Source organism: Convolutriloba macropyga, chromosome 3 (genome assembly GCF_964194025.1).
Source record: "Convolutriloba macropyga chromosome 3, txConMacr16.3, whole genome shotgun sequence".
Classification (NCBI taxonomy): Eukaryota; Metazoa; Xenacoelomorpha; order Acoela; family Convolutidae; genus Convolutriloba; species Convolutriloba macropyga.
Genome location: NC_134470.1, coordinates 43,439,168 through 43,451,547, shown reverse-complemented (window position 1 = coordinate 43,451,547; position 12,380 = coordinate 43,439,168). Strand labels below are relative to the sequence as shown.

The 12,380-nt window shown below is 36.3% G+C and overlaps 1 protein-coding gene across 4 annotated transcripts in view; it reads left to right on the top strand.

Moving 5' to 3' along the window:
* Positions 1 to 176: 176 nt before the first annotated feature.
* The window catches only part of LOC142336220 (adenosine 5'-monophosphoramidase HINT1-like), a 52,033-nt gene continuing 39,829 nt past the window's right edge, over positions 177 to 12,380 (top strand). The window contains exons 1-2 of one of the 4 annotated variants that reach the window (XM_075384891.1): positions 177 to 241; positions 574 to 826. In XM_075384891.1, coding sequence (XP_075241006.1) covers positions 219 to 241; positions 574 to 826 — 276 coding nt within the window. In that variant the 5' untranslated portion in view covers positions 177 to 218. Of the gene's footprint in view, positions 316 to 573; positions 827 to 12,380 lie in introns of all 4 variants that reach the window. The other 3 variants (XM_075384893.1, XM_075384894.1, XM_075384890.1) reach the window with 3 other exon arrangements.

The following is a 12,380-nucleotide window of genomic DNA, read 5'->3' as shown; positions in this document are numbered from 1 at the left end:
CTTTTGCTGCGTAATGTTGCTCCTTGCAAAGTTTTATCTTCAGTAACAAATGAAGGATGTTCATTAAACGTTCTTCAGCTTTCATTGAGCAATTCCGCGAACAGAATTTAATTTGGGTTATACCAAATAAGAATTCGTGTTCTGTTTCAGCAGCATAACTTCTAGAACGTCTAGAATAAAGCAAATGATAAGTATAAAACGATTTTTCAGATGGGTAAATGTTGAGGAGTTTTACTAGAACGTTAAACGATATACTGTGTGTCAATCTCAATTGTTCCTCTATATTGGTGAATTCGTGGCGTTTAATTTGCACACGTACGTATTTTTTTTGTGGGTTAATACAACAATACGTATACAACTATCAAGTTATATTTTGAAACAATTCAAGTGTCCAATAGTATCATCAAGTGATGATTCTGAAATAAAATGGCAATAAGAAATAACACACGCAATCTTACAATATTGTAAGTTAATCGCAATAAAACTTCTGATTTTTGAGACGCGTTAATGCTTAACCGCTCTCGTGGTTTACCGGCCTCGAAAGAGAAAGCAGTATACCGTTTAATTTTGCAGACTATCAACTCCTGTTTGTGTGAATCGAACACGGATACCTCCTTTTTCATCTCATACCTGTTTGCGCCTTGTGAGACGCGGAATGAGTGACGAAGTACAGAAGGCACAGGTTGCTGCCCCTGGAGGGCACACCATCTTTGGCAAGATCATTCGCAAGGAGGTCCCAGCTGATATCCTATATGAGGATGATCAGTGTCTGGCCTTCAGTGACATTGCTCCCCAGGCACCCGTCCATTTCTTAGTGATCCCAAAGGTTTTTTTTCCATACCAGTTATCCATCTCTTTCAATTTGTCTCGCCTGATTGTATCCTTATTTTTGCTGGAGAGTTTTGGTCAAGCCAGGCCTAATTTGTTAGTACCTGTGAACTAAAGTCACATGAGTGAATTGCAATATTTCAAATTAGTGGCAACAGGTTTAACGATTTCAGAAAATTTGATAGTTTGATATGAGAATCATTGATTCTTTTTTAATAGCCGCCTTCTCAACCGGCACATCTTCTCAACACATCTTCTCAACCGGCTATTATAGCGCTCCTATTTTTTTACAATTCAAAGAATTTGAATTGTATTGGGGCGCTGTCTTTTTTTTAAGATCTGTTCACACATTTTCATGATTTTTGAAGTCAAATTGGAGTAGTGATTTTGGTCACGCCGAAACAGGAAGTGGAGCGAAAAAGCGAGTGGTTTTGCGGCGTGAACTTTTTCCGCTCTAATTTAAAGTAGTGAGAAAACGGTGTTTGAACAAAAATTCGCTTTCTCGATAGTGGTTTTTTGTTAACATGTGGCTATTTCACTTTAATTTTTACTGTTTTTTTACTTTTTGGATCAGATTTTTTTGCTAAATGGCTTTCCCAATCCATTCGTAGTTCATTCTAGACCTAATTTTTTGTTTGAACCAAATTTCCATTTCGGCTAGTGCTTTTTTTGTTGACATGCGGCATTTTGACACTGATTTTCTTTTTTTTGTTTTTTTTATCTAATGTTTTTGAATATGGCTTTCCCAATTCACTCATAGTCCGTTCTAGGTCTAGTTTTTTTGTTTAGTCAATGAAAATTCTTTGAATTGTACATCAGGACTTGTCCTGCTATTTTGTTTACTTCGTCGAACAATGTTTCGCTTTACCTCATTTTGCCCCTTTTTCAACATTTTGCGTGAATTGTCTTACCATCTCTAATGCTTATTGGTATTGATAGTAGCCCCTGTAGCCTCTCTCTATGAAACAGAAGTATGTTCAACTACAAAATGCCATCAAAATACATCGGACTTAAAAAATGTTTTTGTAAAATTTTTTTTTTCAATCTTCTATTCTTTCAATCCCAATCATGCTTATTGGAATCAACGGCGGCTTTTTTTCCGGCAGTCTGCGGGGTATGTTTATAGCTGTAGGCTGAGCATAGCTATATTGCGGTTCTCTTGGTTTTTACAATTCAAAGAATTTGAATTGTATCGGGCCGCTGTCTTTTTACGACTTGAAGAGTTATGTTGATCTGTTTTTTGATCGGTCCAGTAGTTCTGAAACAGGACGTAAAAGTCAATGGCCGCACGTGTAAAAACTGTGATTTTCTTTTGTTGAACAAATGGAGAGGAGAGAAGAGAAAGAGAGAGAGAGAGAGAGAGAGAGAGAGAGAGAGAGAGAGCGAGAGAGAGAGAGCGAGCGAGCGAGCGAGAGAGGAATAGTGAGAGTGAGAGAGAGAGAGGGAGAGAGAGAGTGAGTGGGTGAGTGGTTGAGAGACAGACACAGAGAGAGAGAGAGAGAGAGAGAGAGAGAGAGAGAAAGTGAGAGACTATGTGTGAGAGAGAAAGAGTGGTTATTATTTGCTCACAAAAGAAGTTTGTAGCAATTATATTAGTCACCCGTCCATTTCTTAGTCATCCCAACGGTTTTTTCCATACCAGTTATCCACCTCTTTCAATTTGTCTCGCCTGATTGTTTTCCTTATTTTTGCTGGAGAGTTTTGGACAAGCCAGGCCTAATTTATTTGTACCTGTGAACTAAAGTCATGAGTGAATCGCATAATTACAAATTAGTGGCAACAGGTTTAACGATTTCAGAAAATTTGATAGAATCATTGATTCTTCTTTATAGCTGAAAGCTGAGCATAGCTATATTGCGGTTCTCGTGGTTTTTACAATTCAAAGAATTTGAATTGTATCGGGGCGCTGTCTTTTTACGACTTGAAGAGTTATGTTGATCTGTTTTTTGATCGGTCCAGTAGTTCTGAAACAGGACGTAAAAGTCAATGGCCGCAAGTGCAAAAACTGATTTTCTTTTGTTGAACAAATGGAAAGGAGAGAAGAGAAAGAGAGTGAGAGAGAGCGAGAGAGAGAGCCAGCGAGAGAGGAATAGTGAGAGTGAGTGAGAGAGAGAGGGAGAGAGAGTGGGTGAGTGATTGAGAGACAGAGACAGAGACAGAGAGAGAGAGAGAGGGGGAGAGAGAAAGAGTGAGAGAGTGAGTATGTGTGAGGGAGAAAGAGAGTGGTGATTAATTGCTCATAAAAGGTTTTTTAATCGGTCCAGTATTTCTGAAACAGGACGTAAAAGTCATGGCCGCACTTGCAAAAACTGTGATTTTCTTTTGTTGATCAAAAGATGAGAATGAGTGAGTGAGAGAAAGAGAGTGTAAGAGGGAAAGAGAAAGAGTGACAGAGTGAGTATGTGAGCGAGAGAGAAAGAATGGTGATTAATTGCTCTCAAAAGGAGTTTGTAGCAGTTATATTAGTCCTGTTGTCTTTTTTTGTGCAATTTTTCGCATGACCAATTTTTTGTCTAACCCATTTGACTTTTCGGCTTCAAAAACGAGATAGAACAGTAACACTCGGAGGGCATTAAGTGGGCGAGCAGCTATTTGACCTGAGAATTGGAAATGTGCTTATGTTACCCCGGTTCACAAAAAGCTATTCTCCTCCAAGTATGCGATTCACCAAAACTGTTTTGAGGAGAAAATTTCAAGGTGTGAAGCGGATCTGAAAAGTTTGACACGTCACCTCTGTCATGTCACCCCCCACCCCCTCAGTCACCCCCCCCCCCCCCCACTTAGATAACCCATGACCGCCTTCACTCTAAGCCAACCCGGTGATTTGAAACCCCTTTCGTGCAGCTCCCACAACTCTTACCTCCCATCACTTGACCCCCCCCCCCCCCGATTCACAAGTCGCTTGAAAGAAAACCATCTAATTTAACACATTGTCGTCTAATTTAACACATTGTTTCACAAAATCTTTGTCAAAGCCAAAATCAATAATTTTTGAAAACAACGTTGACTGATCCACAGAGTCAAAAGTTTAGCTGAAATCTAAATAGACAACAACCTCACTTCAGACAACAACTTCAGATATAACTTATGCAGAAATGTGAGCAATTGCGTAGCTGTTGAATGTTTTGCTCGAAATCATATTGTCTAGGATTTGGCCTATCTTTGATCTTCAGACTTATAAACAGAAATAGAATTTTCATTATATTTACCGAGAACATCGGGAGAATTGAAAATGGGCGATAATTTTCAACGTCCGCTCAATGTCCTTTTTGTTAACAAGGGTATCATAAGCACTTTTCCAAAGCTGAGGTCAAATTTGCGAATTAATAAAAGATGTGGAAACAAGATGGGTGAATGGTGCTAATGTAGGAGCTGCTTTACTTAATACAGTCGCGGTATGCCATCAAATGCAGGAATCGAGCTACTTGGGACACTTAAAAGATATTTTTGAACTTCATCAAGGCTGAAATGAACATCAGGTAATTTGATCTCATTGCCTCAGACAAAGTCAGTTAACCCTATTTCAGTCTTAGTTCGAAAAACTGAATGTAAAGTTTTGTTTACAGAACAGATTAGCTTTTACTGAGCCTTCAGAAGACTCCTCGTTCTTTTAGAACATTTGTTTAGGGAAGCAACTCCTGCCATTTAAACTTCTCAAAAAAAGCAAACGCTTCATTTGTATTGAACTTCTGTACACTGTTCAACAGGACTTGCTTGTCCATGTCAATAAGAATCATCAGCTCCTTTTCGAGGCATTCAACTGCATTGTTTTGTTGTTCGCGGGCTGTATTTAGTTAATTTAAACAATGCATTGTCCACGATGAATAAAAATGGAGCTTCAAACCGCTTGCTGCGTTTTCTATTGAGACTTTTGTTGAGAGCGCGAAATTCTTTACGATAGAACGTTGATAGAAAATCAGGATTCAAGTTTCGGCGATGCTGAGCGAACGATCGTGAGATTGTTAGATGCAAATACTCAGCCTCATTGAAAGAGCTGATCATATAAGTGTGCCCATCTGCCTATTTGTAATCTAGGTCAACATCTGTTAAAAAAATAGGATAATGATCTGAGGACAATCGGTCTACAATATTTAAGTCACATTTGTCCACATCAGCAAAAACACGTCGAAATTTGACTTCTGTAACACCGGGGTTGATATAAAACACCGATCCTTGAGGAGGTAGATATGCAAGTATAATGCAGAGAGTATGAATCTTGTTACCTAAGAAAAGAACACAAAAGTGCTCACGTCGAATAATAAATTCAACTAACAGTACCCAAGAAAGTGTTACTCATTGCTACTAGAAATCCACCCTGATGACCGGACGTTCGATTTGATCGCAAGACGACTGTATAAGGGTGACTTGCGAAAGTTCCATCATCACTGACCGAATCATCAAGCAATGTTTCTGTCAGACAAAAAAAAGGCGAGTGAAACTAGGCATAAGAGCTGGCCAGAAGTTCAGTCTTCTCTCAATTTATAGAAAGCTCTGAAAGTTACGAAGGAAGATCGAGATTTGAGAGGAGATTGTTTTCTTTAGTCAATTCTCCTGTTGTACACGACCTCGACGAATTTTGTATGTTTTCAGGATTTTGACTTGCAAGTTGACGTTTCTGCAATCGGAAATTGTACTGCTGTACTCTCTCAGCTTTAGTTAAGTCTAGTGACACATATTCACTTTCAAAATTCTGATATTCCTCTATGTTACTGATTTACGCAGAAACTGATTTTCGTTTCATCTTTTCTTTAGATTTGAGAAGCAATAACTGATTACTTGTATATTGTTGTGATTTTCCAATCACTTTATATTGAATATCAGATGCCACAAGAGATACATCAGTTTGGTTTGCAATGTTTTCAACAATATCGTAGCAAGCACAATTGCCAGATGGCTTCTCTCTTTTTACGCCTGATTTCAATTTTTTTGCATCTTTACGTGATTGTTCTTGCTGAATTTCAGCAAAAAATATTGCTCTTGTGTGCTTGAGAGACAAGATGCAGGGGTTCAGTTATTGCTTCCCAAATTTAAAGAAAAGATAAAAAACGAAATCAGTTTTTTGCGTAAGTCAGTAACTTTGAGGAATTGGGAGAGTTTTGATTGCGTGTGTAATTTCCGATCGCAGAAACCTCAACTTGAAAGTCAAAATCCTGCAAGCATATACAACGTTTGTCGTCGTCGTGGACAACAGAAGAATTGACAACCGACAAAAGTCTCTCACATCTCCATCATTCAAGGAATTCTTGGCATGCAGTCGATCGATGTAAAATTGATCTCACGTGAGCTCCTTGGCAGATCAGGGCGAAAGTTTAGCCAAAACCTGATCACTAAAATGCCTCCGTAGACAGGGGCTGCCCAAGATATTTAGTCAGTCGATGCAGATCAGGCACTATTTAATAAGTTTATTAAAACAATTATATTTTTTGTTTATATATATTTCAAAAATTCAGTTGCAAATTTGAGAATTTTTCAAGATTGATTCAAAGCTCAACGAAATGGAAAAAATTTATTACAGGTTGACATCATATGTAAGTTATGTCAACTTCTTCCCATTCAGTTATATCTAATATCGAAAGCTTACCTAAGCTCAGCATGTCAATCTGTTTAATAATTGAAAAATAACGCTCGATGAAGAGTCATTGTTATTGGATCAAAATTTGGAATACGGTTCGCTTGTGCAAATTTTCTGCAGTACTCCACATTTTCTGGGACACATATTAATATGAACAAAGTTTGTACTTGTTAAAGTGTAGCTCTGACTATAAATCCAACAATTGTTTTGTTATACACTCATCGTTGTGGTTTTTTAATACATAATGTTGCATAATCAAATCTTTTACTAAATGGGACTGTTTTTGCGTAAAAATGTCAAAAAAATTGTCGAAAAATGGAGAACCGACATCAATAATGTCAACTTTGTTGGCATCGACAATTCCGTCTTATCTCTTGTAAATTTTTGCCAAAAACTGTAAATGATTTTTACTCAACCTTTTTTACATATGAGCAAACTTTTACGCAGTGCTATATTTATGTAAATGAAAGTTAACATTAAGATACAAATACACAACAAAATCCAGAATCTAGAGAATATTTTAAACGCTGATTTTTGGGGAAAGTATGGTTGGGAGGATCCAAGGCAATAGCTTTAAATTGTACAGTGAATACCTGTTCCTCAAATATCGGTGACTACTTTTTCTCAATGTCTTTAACTTGTTGTTAAAGCAGATTCATGCACTGATTTCAATTTCCAAAACCACCAACTGTGATTGGAGTGTTTGATTTTGACAACATTCTTATAATCAAAGCGATATAATCTCCATTTATGGAGATAGCTGGATACTTTAATTGCATGAAAATAATTTTTCTTTCTCACTGTTGTTTTCAGAGTTGGTTGCTCAGCAATTCACCCGAATTTGATTCAATTCATCGTGTACAAAATTTTTTAATGCCTGATTTTGATAGAAGTCTAGCAGTCAAAAGAAGCATTGGCACGGCACCAGAAATCGTGACAACGGGACTTTTTTTGGTCTCAATTGTCCACTTCTTTGTCTACAAGGAAAAAAAAGGACTGAAATTGCCATCTCGCTAACTATTATGCTCCTAAGGTTGGAAGCTTAGAACTGTGTGTACTGTATGCTTGGAGGAATTGTCTAATTTTTATTCTCCAACAACACAAGAGGAGAATGTAATAACGTCGACAAAAGTTGGAACCAAATCGAGTGAGAAGCTGAATGAACGCCTAGAATCACGGGGAATGGGAAAAGAACTGCTGCAGAGCCAACTTCTTCCTGACAAGGCTGAGATGGAGAACGGGAGACATTAAGTGTTCAACTCCAGCTCGATCTTCATGAAATTAGGAAAAGGTTGAAATTGGTGTTTGAAAGAAAACTGATACAACATAGTATCAGGATTTACATCTCCGGATCGTATACACACAGACGAAGTACTTGGAAAATTACGAGAAGACGCACAACGCAATGAACGAGCAAATGTTTTAGCAATTGAACAATGTTTCAAAAGAACTACAAAGTTGAGCTAACAATATTAAAATTTGAGCATCGTGAACCCTTAATTATTGGATTCTTTAACTTCAATACACTAAGTTGCGTATGTTAGAGCTCTACTATAACTTCTTTGACAGGTTTTGCAATGTGGACAAGTTCGAGGAGTTAGGGATGGATACAGATTCTCGCTATTTAGCCCTGGCTCATGAGAATTTGTATGATTTCGTTTTACCAGCTGAAAAGCGGTAATGGGAAGCTTTGAGAGAAAAACTGTCCTGACTTTTAAAGCAGGTGCTTTTGAAAATTTGCTCCCTTGAACGTAAGAAGCATCATAAACAGGAACCAGGTCTCTTTAAGGAAGACAGATGTACCGAAATGATTTGTGTTTGTAGCAAAACTTATTGTTGCAACGATGCAAAGTCTGACAGTTGTTAGGGTGCCAAGAAAAGAAAACTAGAGAAGAGCGGTGGTGGCTCAATGGAGAAATACTGTCGTGTGATGGATATATTTATCAATATTACCTCAACGATTATAGGCTTCAGAAGAATAAACCATTGTGTTGCTACTTATGAATCGACAAAGAAGGGACTGTCCTGTTTCTGCATTAACGCACTGTTCAATCTGACTGTATTCATAAAACACCGCTCAACATATAATTTGCATAACTTTTTCTCATTCCGCAACTTTCTGGTGCATAATCTATACTGCGTGGAGTCAATGTTGATTGATATCCAACAAACTGAGAAAGACTTTATTTATGAAAATAAATAAAGTCTCCAAATATTCGATTCTGATTGGCTAGAAACTATTTACTACTTTTCCTTAAATGTTTAACTGTTTCCCTTTCACTCTTTTAGTTGGTTCCTATCAGAGTCAGACCTGGTATAACAACAAAGTATATTTCTCTCTCTCTACTCCTCTCTTGTTTTTTTCTTTGAGATATATGTTAGAATTTAGCATTGGGGCCCGTTCATAGTCTACTGAAGCTCAAGAATAGAAGATTAACAGTCTAGAGATCTAGAACTTTAGTTAGACAGGTAAGCCTTAAGATCATATAATATTCTTGAGACGCCATAAGACTTCGATAGAGTAACCTCGCAAGGTAACCCTACCGGAACAGGTCCTATCTGGTGCGACCAGTTGATCGCATCCAGAACCGAACCAACCAAAAAATAAAAAATTATATTTCTATTTCCGACAAACTAGTTACACTAACTACCTAGTAGAACTTAGATCAATCATAACGACAAATAAATTGCTACCAACCATCCAATACCAATGACTACCACTCATTCATTAATACCTTTTACAAACGAAAACCGTGAGGTTATATACCGAAGTCTTAAACTTGAAGAATAACCTCTTCAAAGAAACGAAAAATATACAATCAATTAACATCAATAGAAACCATCTATGACATTACCTACCGGTAATAATTTTGGATAGAGATCAATACAACAGAAATTATACATTCACCTTAACTGACGAAAAGGGAAATAGAAGATCAATTTACAATTTCCAAAATGAAAGCAGCTTGGAGAAGATGTTTAAAATATTCGTGAAAAGGCAGGAAGATTCTCAAGATAGAACCAAAATAACAGCTATTCCAAGTGCAACGTATAAATTATTTTAAAAATACTGCCGAATACCTATCCAAAAAATCAATACAAATAACATCAGTAAACGATAAATTACGTAACGACATAGTACAATTCAATAATTGGCTAACAAAGATTTTTAAATTAAAAAACAAATTAAAAACAGCAACGTTGGATGTAATTCAGATTGTATCGGAATTTACATTCCTTTTCTGGTTAGATTATTTTGAGCATATTAACGAAAAAAGAATAGAATTCGGAGAAACATAAAAAGAAGAAATACAAAAAATAAATAACGAATTATTCAACCTCTGGGACCCTGACAATTTCTCACCACATGATCCTAAAAATCAGCTCAGACAGCCTAAGCTATATAATAGGGCTAGACCTAATAGGACTTCAACTTCAACTCCAAAAGACATTCAAACCAATACAAGTCTACAATTAAACCAAAAATCAACAATAAGACCTGATAAACCAATAAAATAAAACCTATTCGGATTTCAAAATAATACAAATTATTGCAAAACATATTTCCCAGATGCAGAGGAAAATGAATTACACTCAGACAACTGGCTACCGCCATCAGTTATCCAAAGAGTAAGAAGAAAAGACCCAGAACGATTAATAAACTATCCAAATAATAAATACAAAACAGTTAAGGCAATAACGAATAACCAAGGACAAAGAAACACAAACTGGATACAAAAAACTGAAGATTATACAGATTTGAAAGACGAAATAAAAGAAAAAATAACGAATCAGACAAACAAATTAATAGATAACCCAGAATATAAATTCTCACAAATGAATGAAAAAAAAAAGAACGAAAACAAGAAGAAGCTTTCGGAGCAGGTTTTGCAATGTGGACAAGTTCGAGGAGTTAGGGATGGATACAGATTCTCGCTATTTAGCCCTGGCTCATGAGAATTTGTATGATTTCGTTTTACCAGCTGAAAAGCGGTAATGGGAAGCTTTGAGAGAAAAACTGTCCTGACTTTTAAAGCAGGTGCTTTTGAAAATTTGCTCCCTTGAACGTAAGAAGCATCATAAACAGGAACCAGGTCTCTTTAAAGAAGACAGATGTACCGAAATGATTTGTGTTTGTAGCAAAACTTATTGTTGCAACGATGCAAAGTCTGACAGTTGTTAGGGTGCCAAGAAAAGAAAACTAGAGAAGAGCGGTGGTGGCTCAATGGAGAAATACTGTCGTGTGATGGATATATTTATCAATATTACCTCAACGATTATAGGCTTCAGAAGAATAAACCATTGTGTTGCTACTTATGAATCGACAAAGAAGGGACTGTCCTGTTTCTGCATTAACGCACTGTTCAATCTGACTGTATTCATAAAACACCGCTCAACATATAATTTGCATAACTTTTTCTCATTCCGCAACTTTCTGGTGCATAATCTATACTGCGTGGAGTCAATGTTGATTGATATCCAACAAACTGAGAAAGACTTTATTTATGAAAATAAATAAAGTCTCCAAATATTCGATTCTGATTGGCTAGAAACTATTTACTACTTTTCCTTAAATGTTTAACTGTTTCCCTTTCACTCTTTTAGTTGGTTCCTATCAGAGTCAGACCTGGTATAACAACAAAGTATATTTCTCTCTCTCTACTCCTCTCTTGTTTTTTTCTTTGAGATATATGTTAGAATTTAGCATTGGGGCCCGTTCATAGTCTACTGAAGCTCAAGAATAGAAGATTAACAGTCTAGAGATCTAGAACTTTAGTTAGACAGGTAAGCCTTAAGATCATATAATATTCTTGAGACGCCATAAGACTTCGATAGAGTAACCTCGCAAGGTAACCCTACCGGAACAGGTCCTATCTGGTGCGACCAGTTGATCGCATCCAGAACCGAACCAACCAAAAAATAAAAAATTATATTTCTATTTCCGACAAACTAGTTACACTAACTACCTAGTAGAACTTAGATCAATCATAACGACAAATAAATTGCTACCAACCATCCAATACCAATGACTACCACTCATTCATTAATACCTTTTACAAACGAAAACCGTGAGGTTATATACCGAAGTCTTAAACTTGAAGAATAACCTCTTCAAAGAAACGAAAAATATACAATCAATTAACATCAATAGAAACCATCTATGACATTACCTACCGGTAATAATTTTGGATAGAGATCAATACAACAGAAATTATACATTCACCTTAACTGACGAAAAGGGAAATAGAAGATCAATTTACAATTTCCAAAATGAAAGCAGCTTGGAGAAGATGTTTAAAATATTCGTGAAAAGGCAGGAAGATTCTCAAGATAGAACCAAAATAACAGCTATTCCAAGTGCAACGTATAAATTATTTAAAAAATACTGCCGAATACCTATCCAAAAAATCAATACAAATAACATCAGTAAACGATAAATTACGTAACGACATAGTACAATTCAATAATTGGCTAACAAAGATTTTTAAATTAAAAAACAAATTAAAAACAGCAACGTTGGATGTAATTCAGATTGTATCGGAATTTACATTCCTTTTCTGGTTAGATTATTTTGAGCATATTAACGAAAAAAGAATAGAATTCGGAGAAACATAAAAAGAAGAAATACAAAAAATAAATAACGAATTATTCAACCTCTGGGACCCTGACAATTTCTCACCACATGATCCTAAAAATCAGCTCAGACAGCCTAAGCTATATAATAGGGCTAGACCTAATAGGACTTCAACTTCAACTCCAAAAGACATTCAAACCAATACAAGTCTACAATTAAACCAAAAATCAACAATAAGACCTGATAAACCAATAAAATAAAACCTATTCGGATTTCAAAATAATACAAATTATTGCAAAACATATTTCCCAGATGCAGAGGAAAATGAATTACACTCAGACAACTGGCTACCGCCATCAGTTATCCAAAGAGTAAGAAGAAAAGACCCAGAACGATTAATAAACT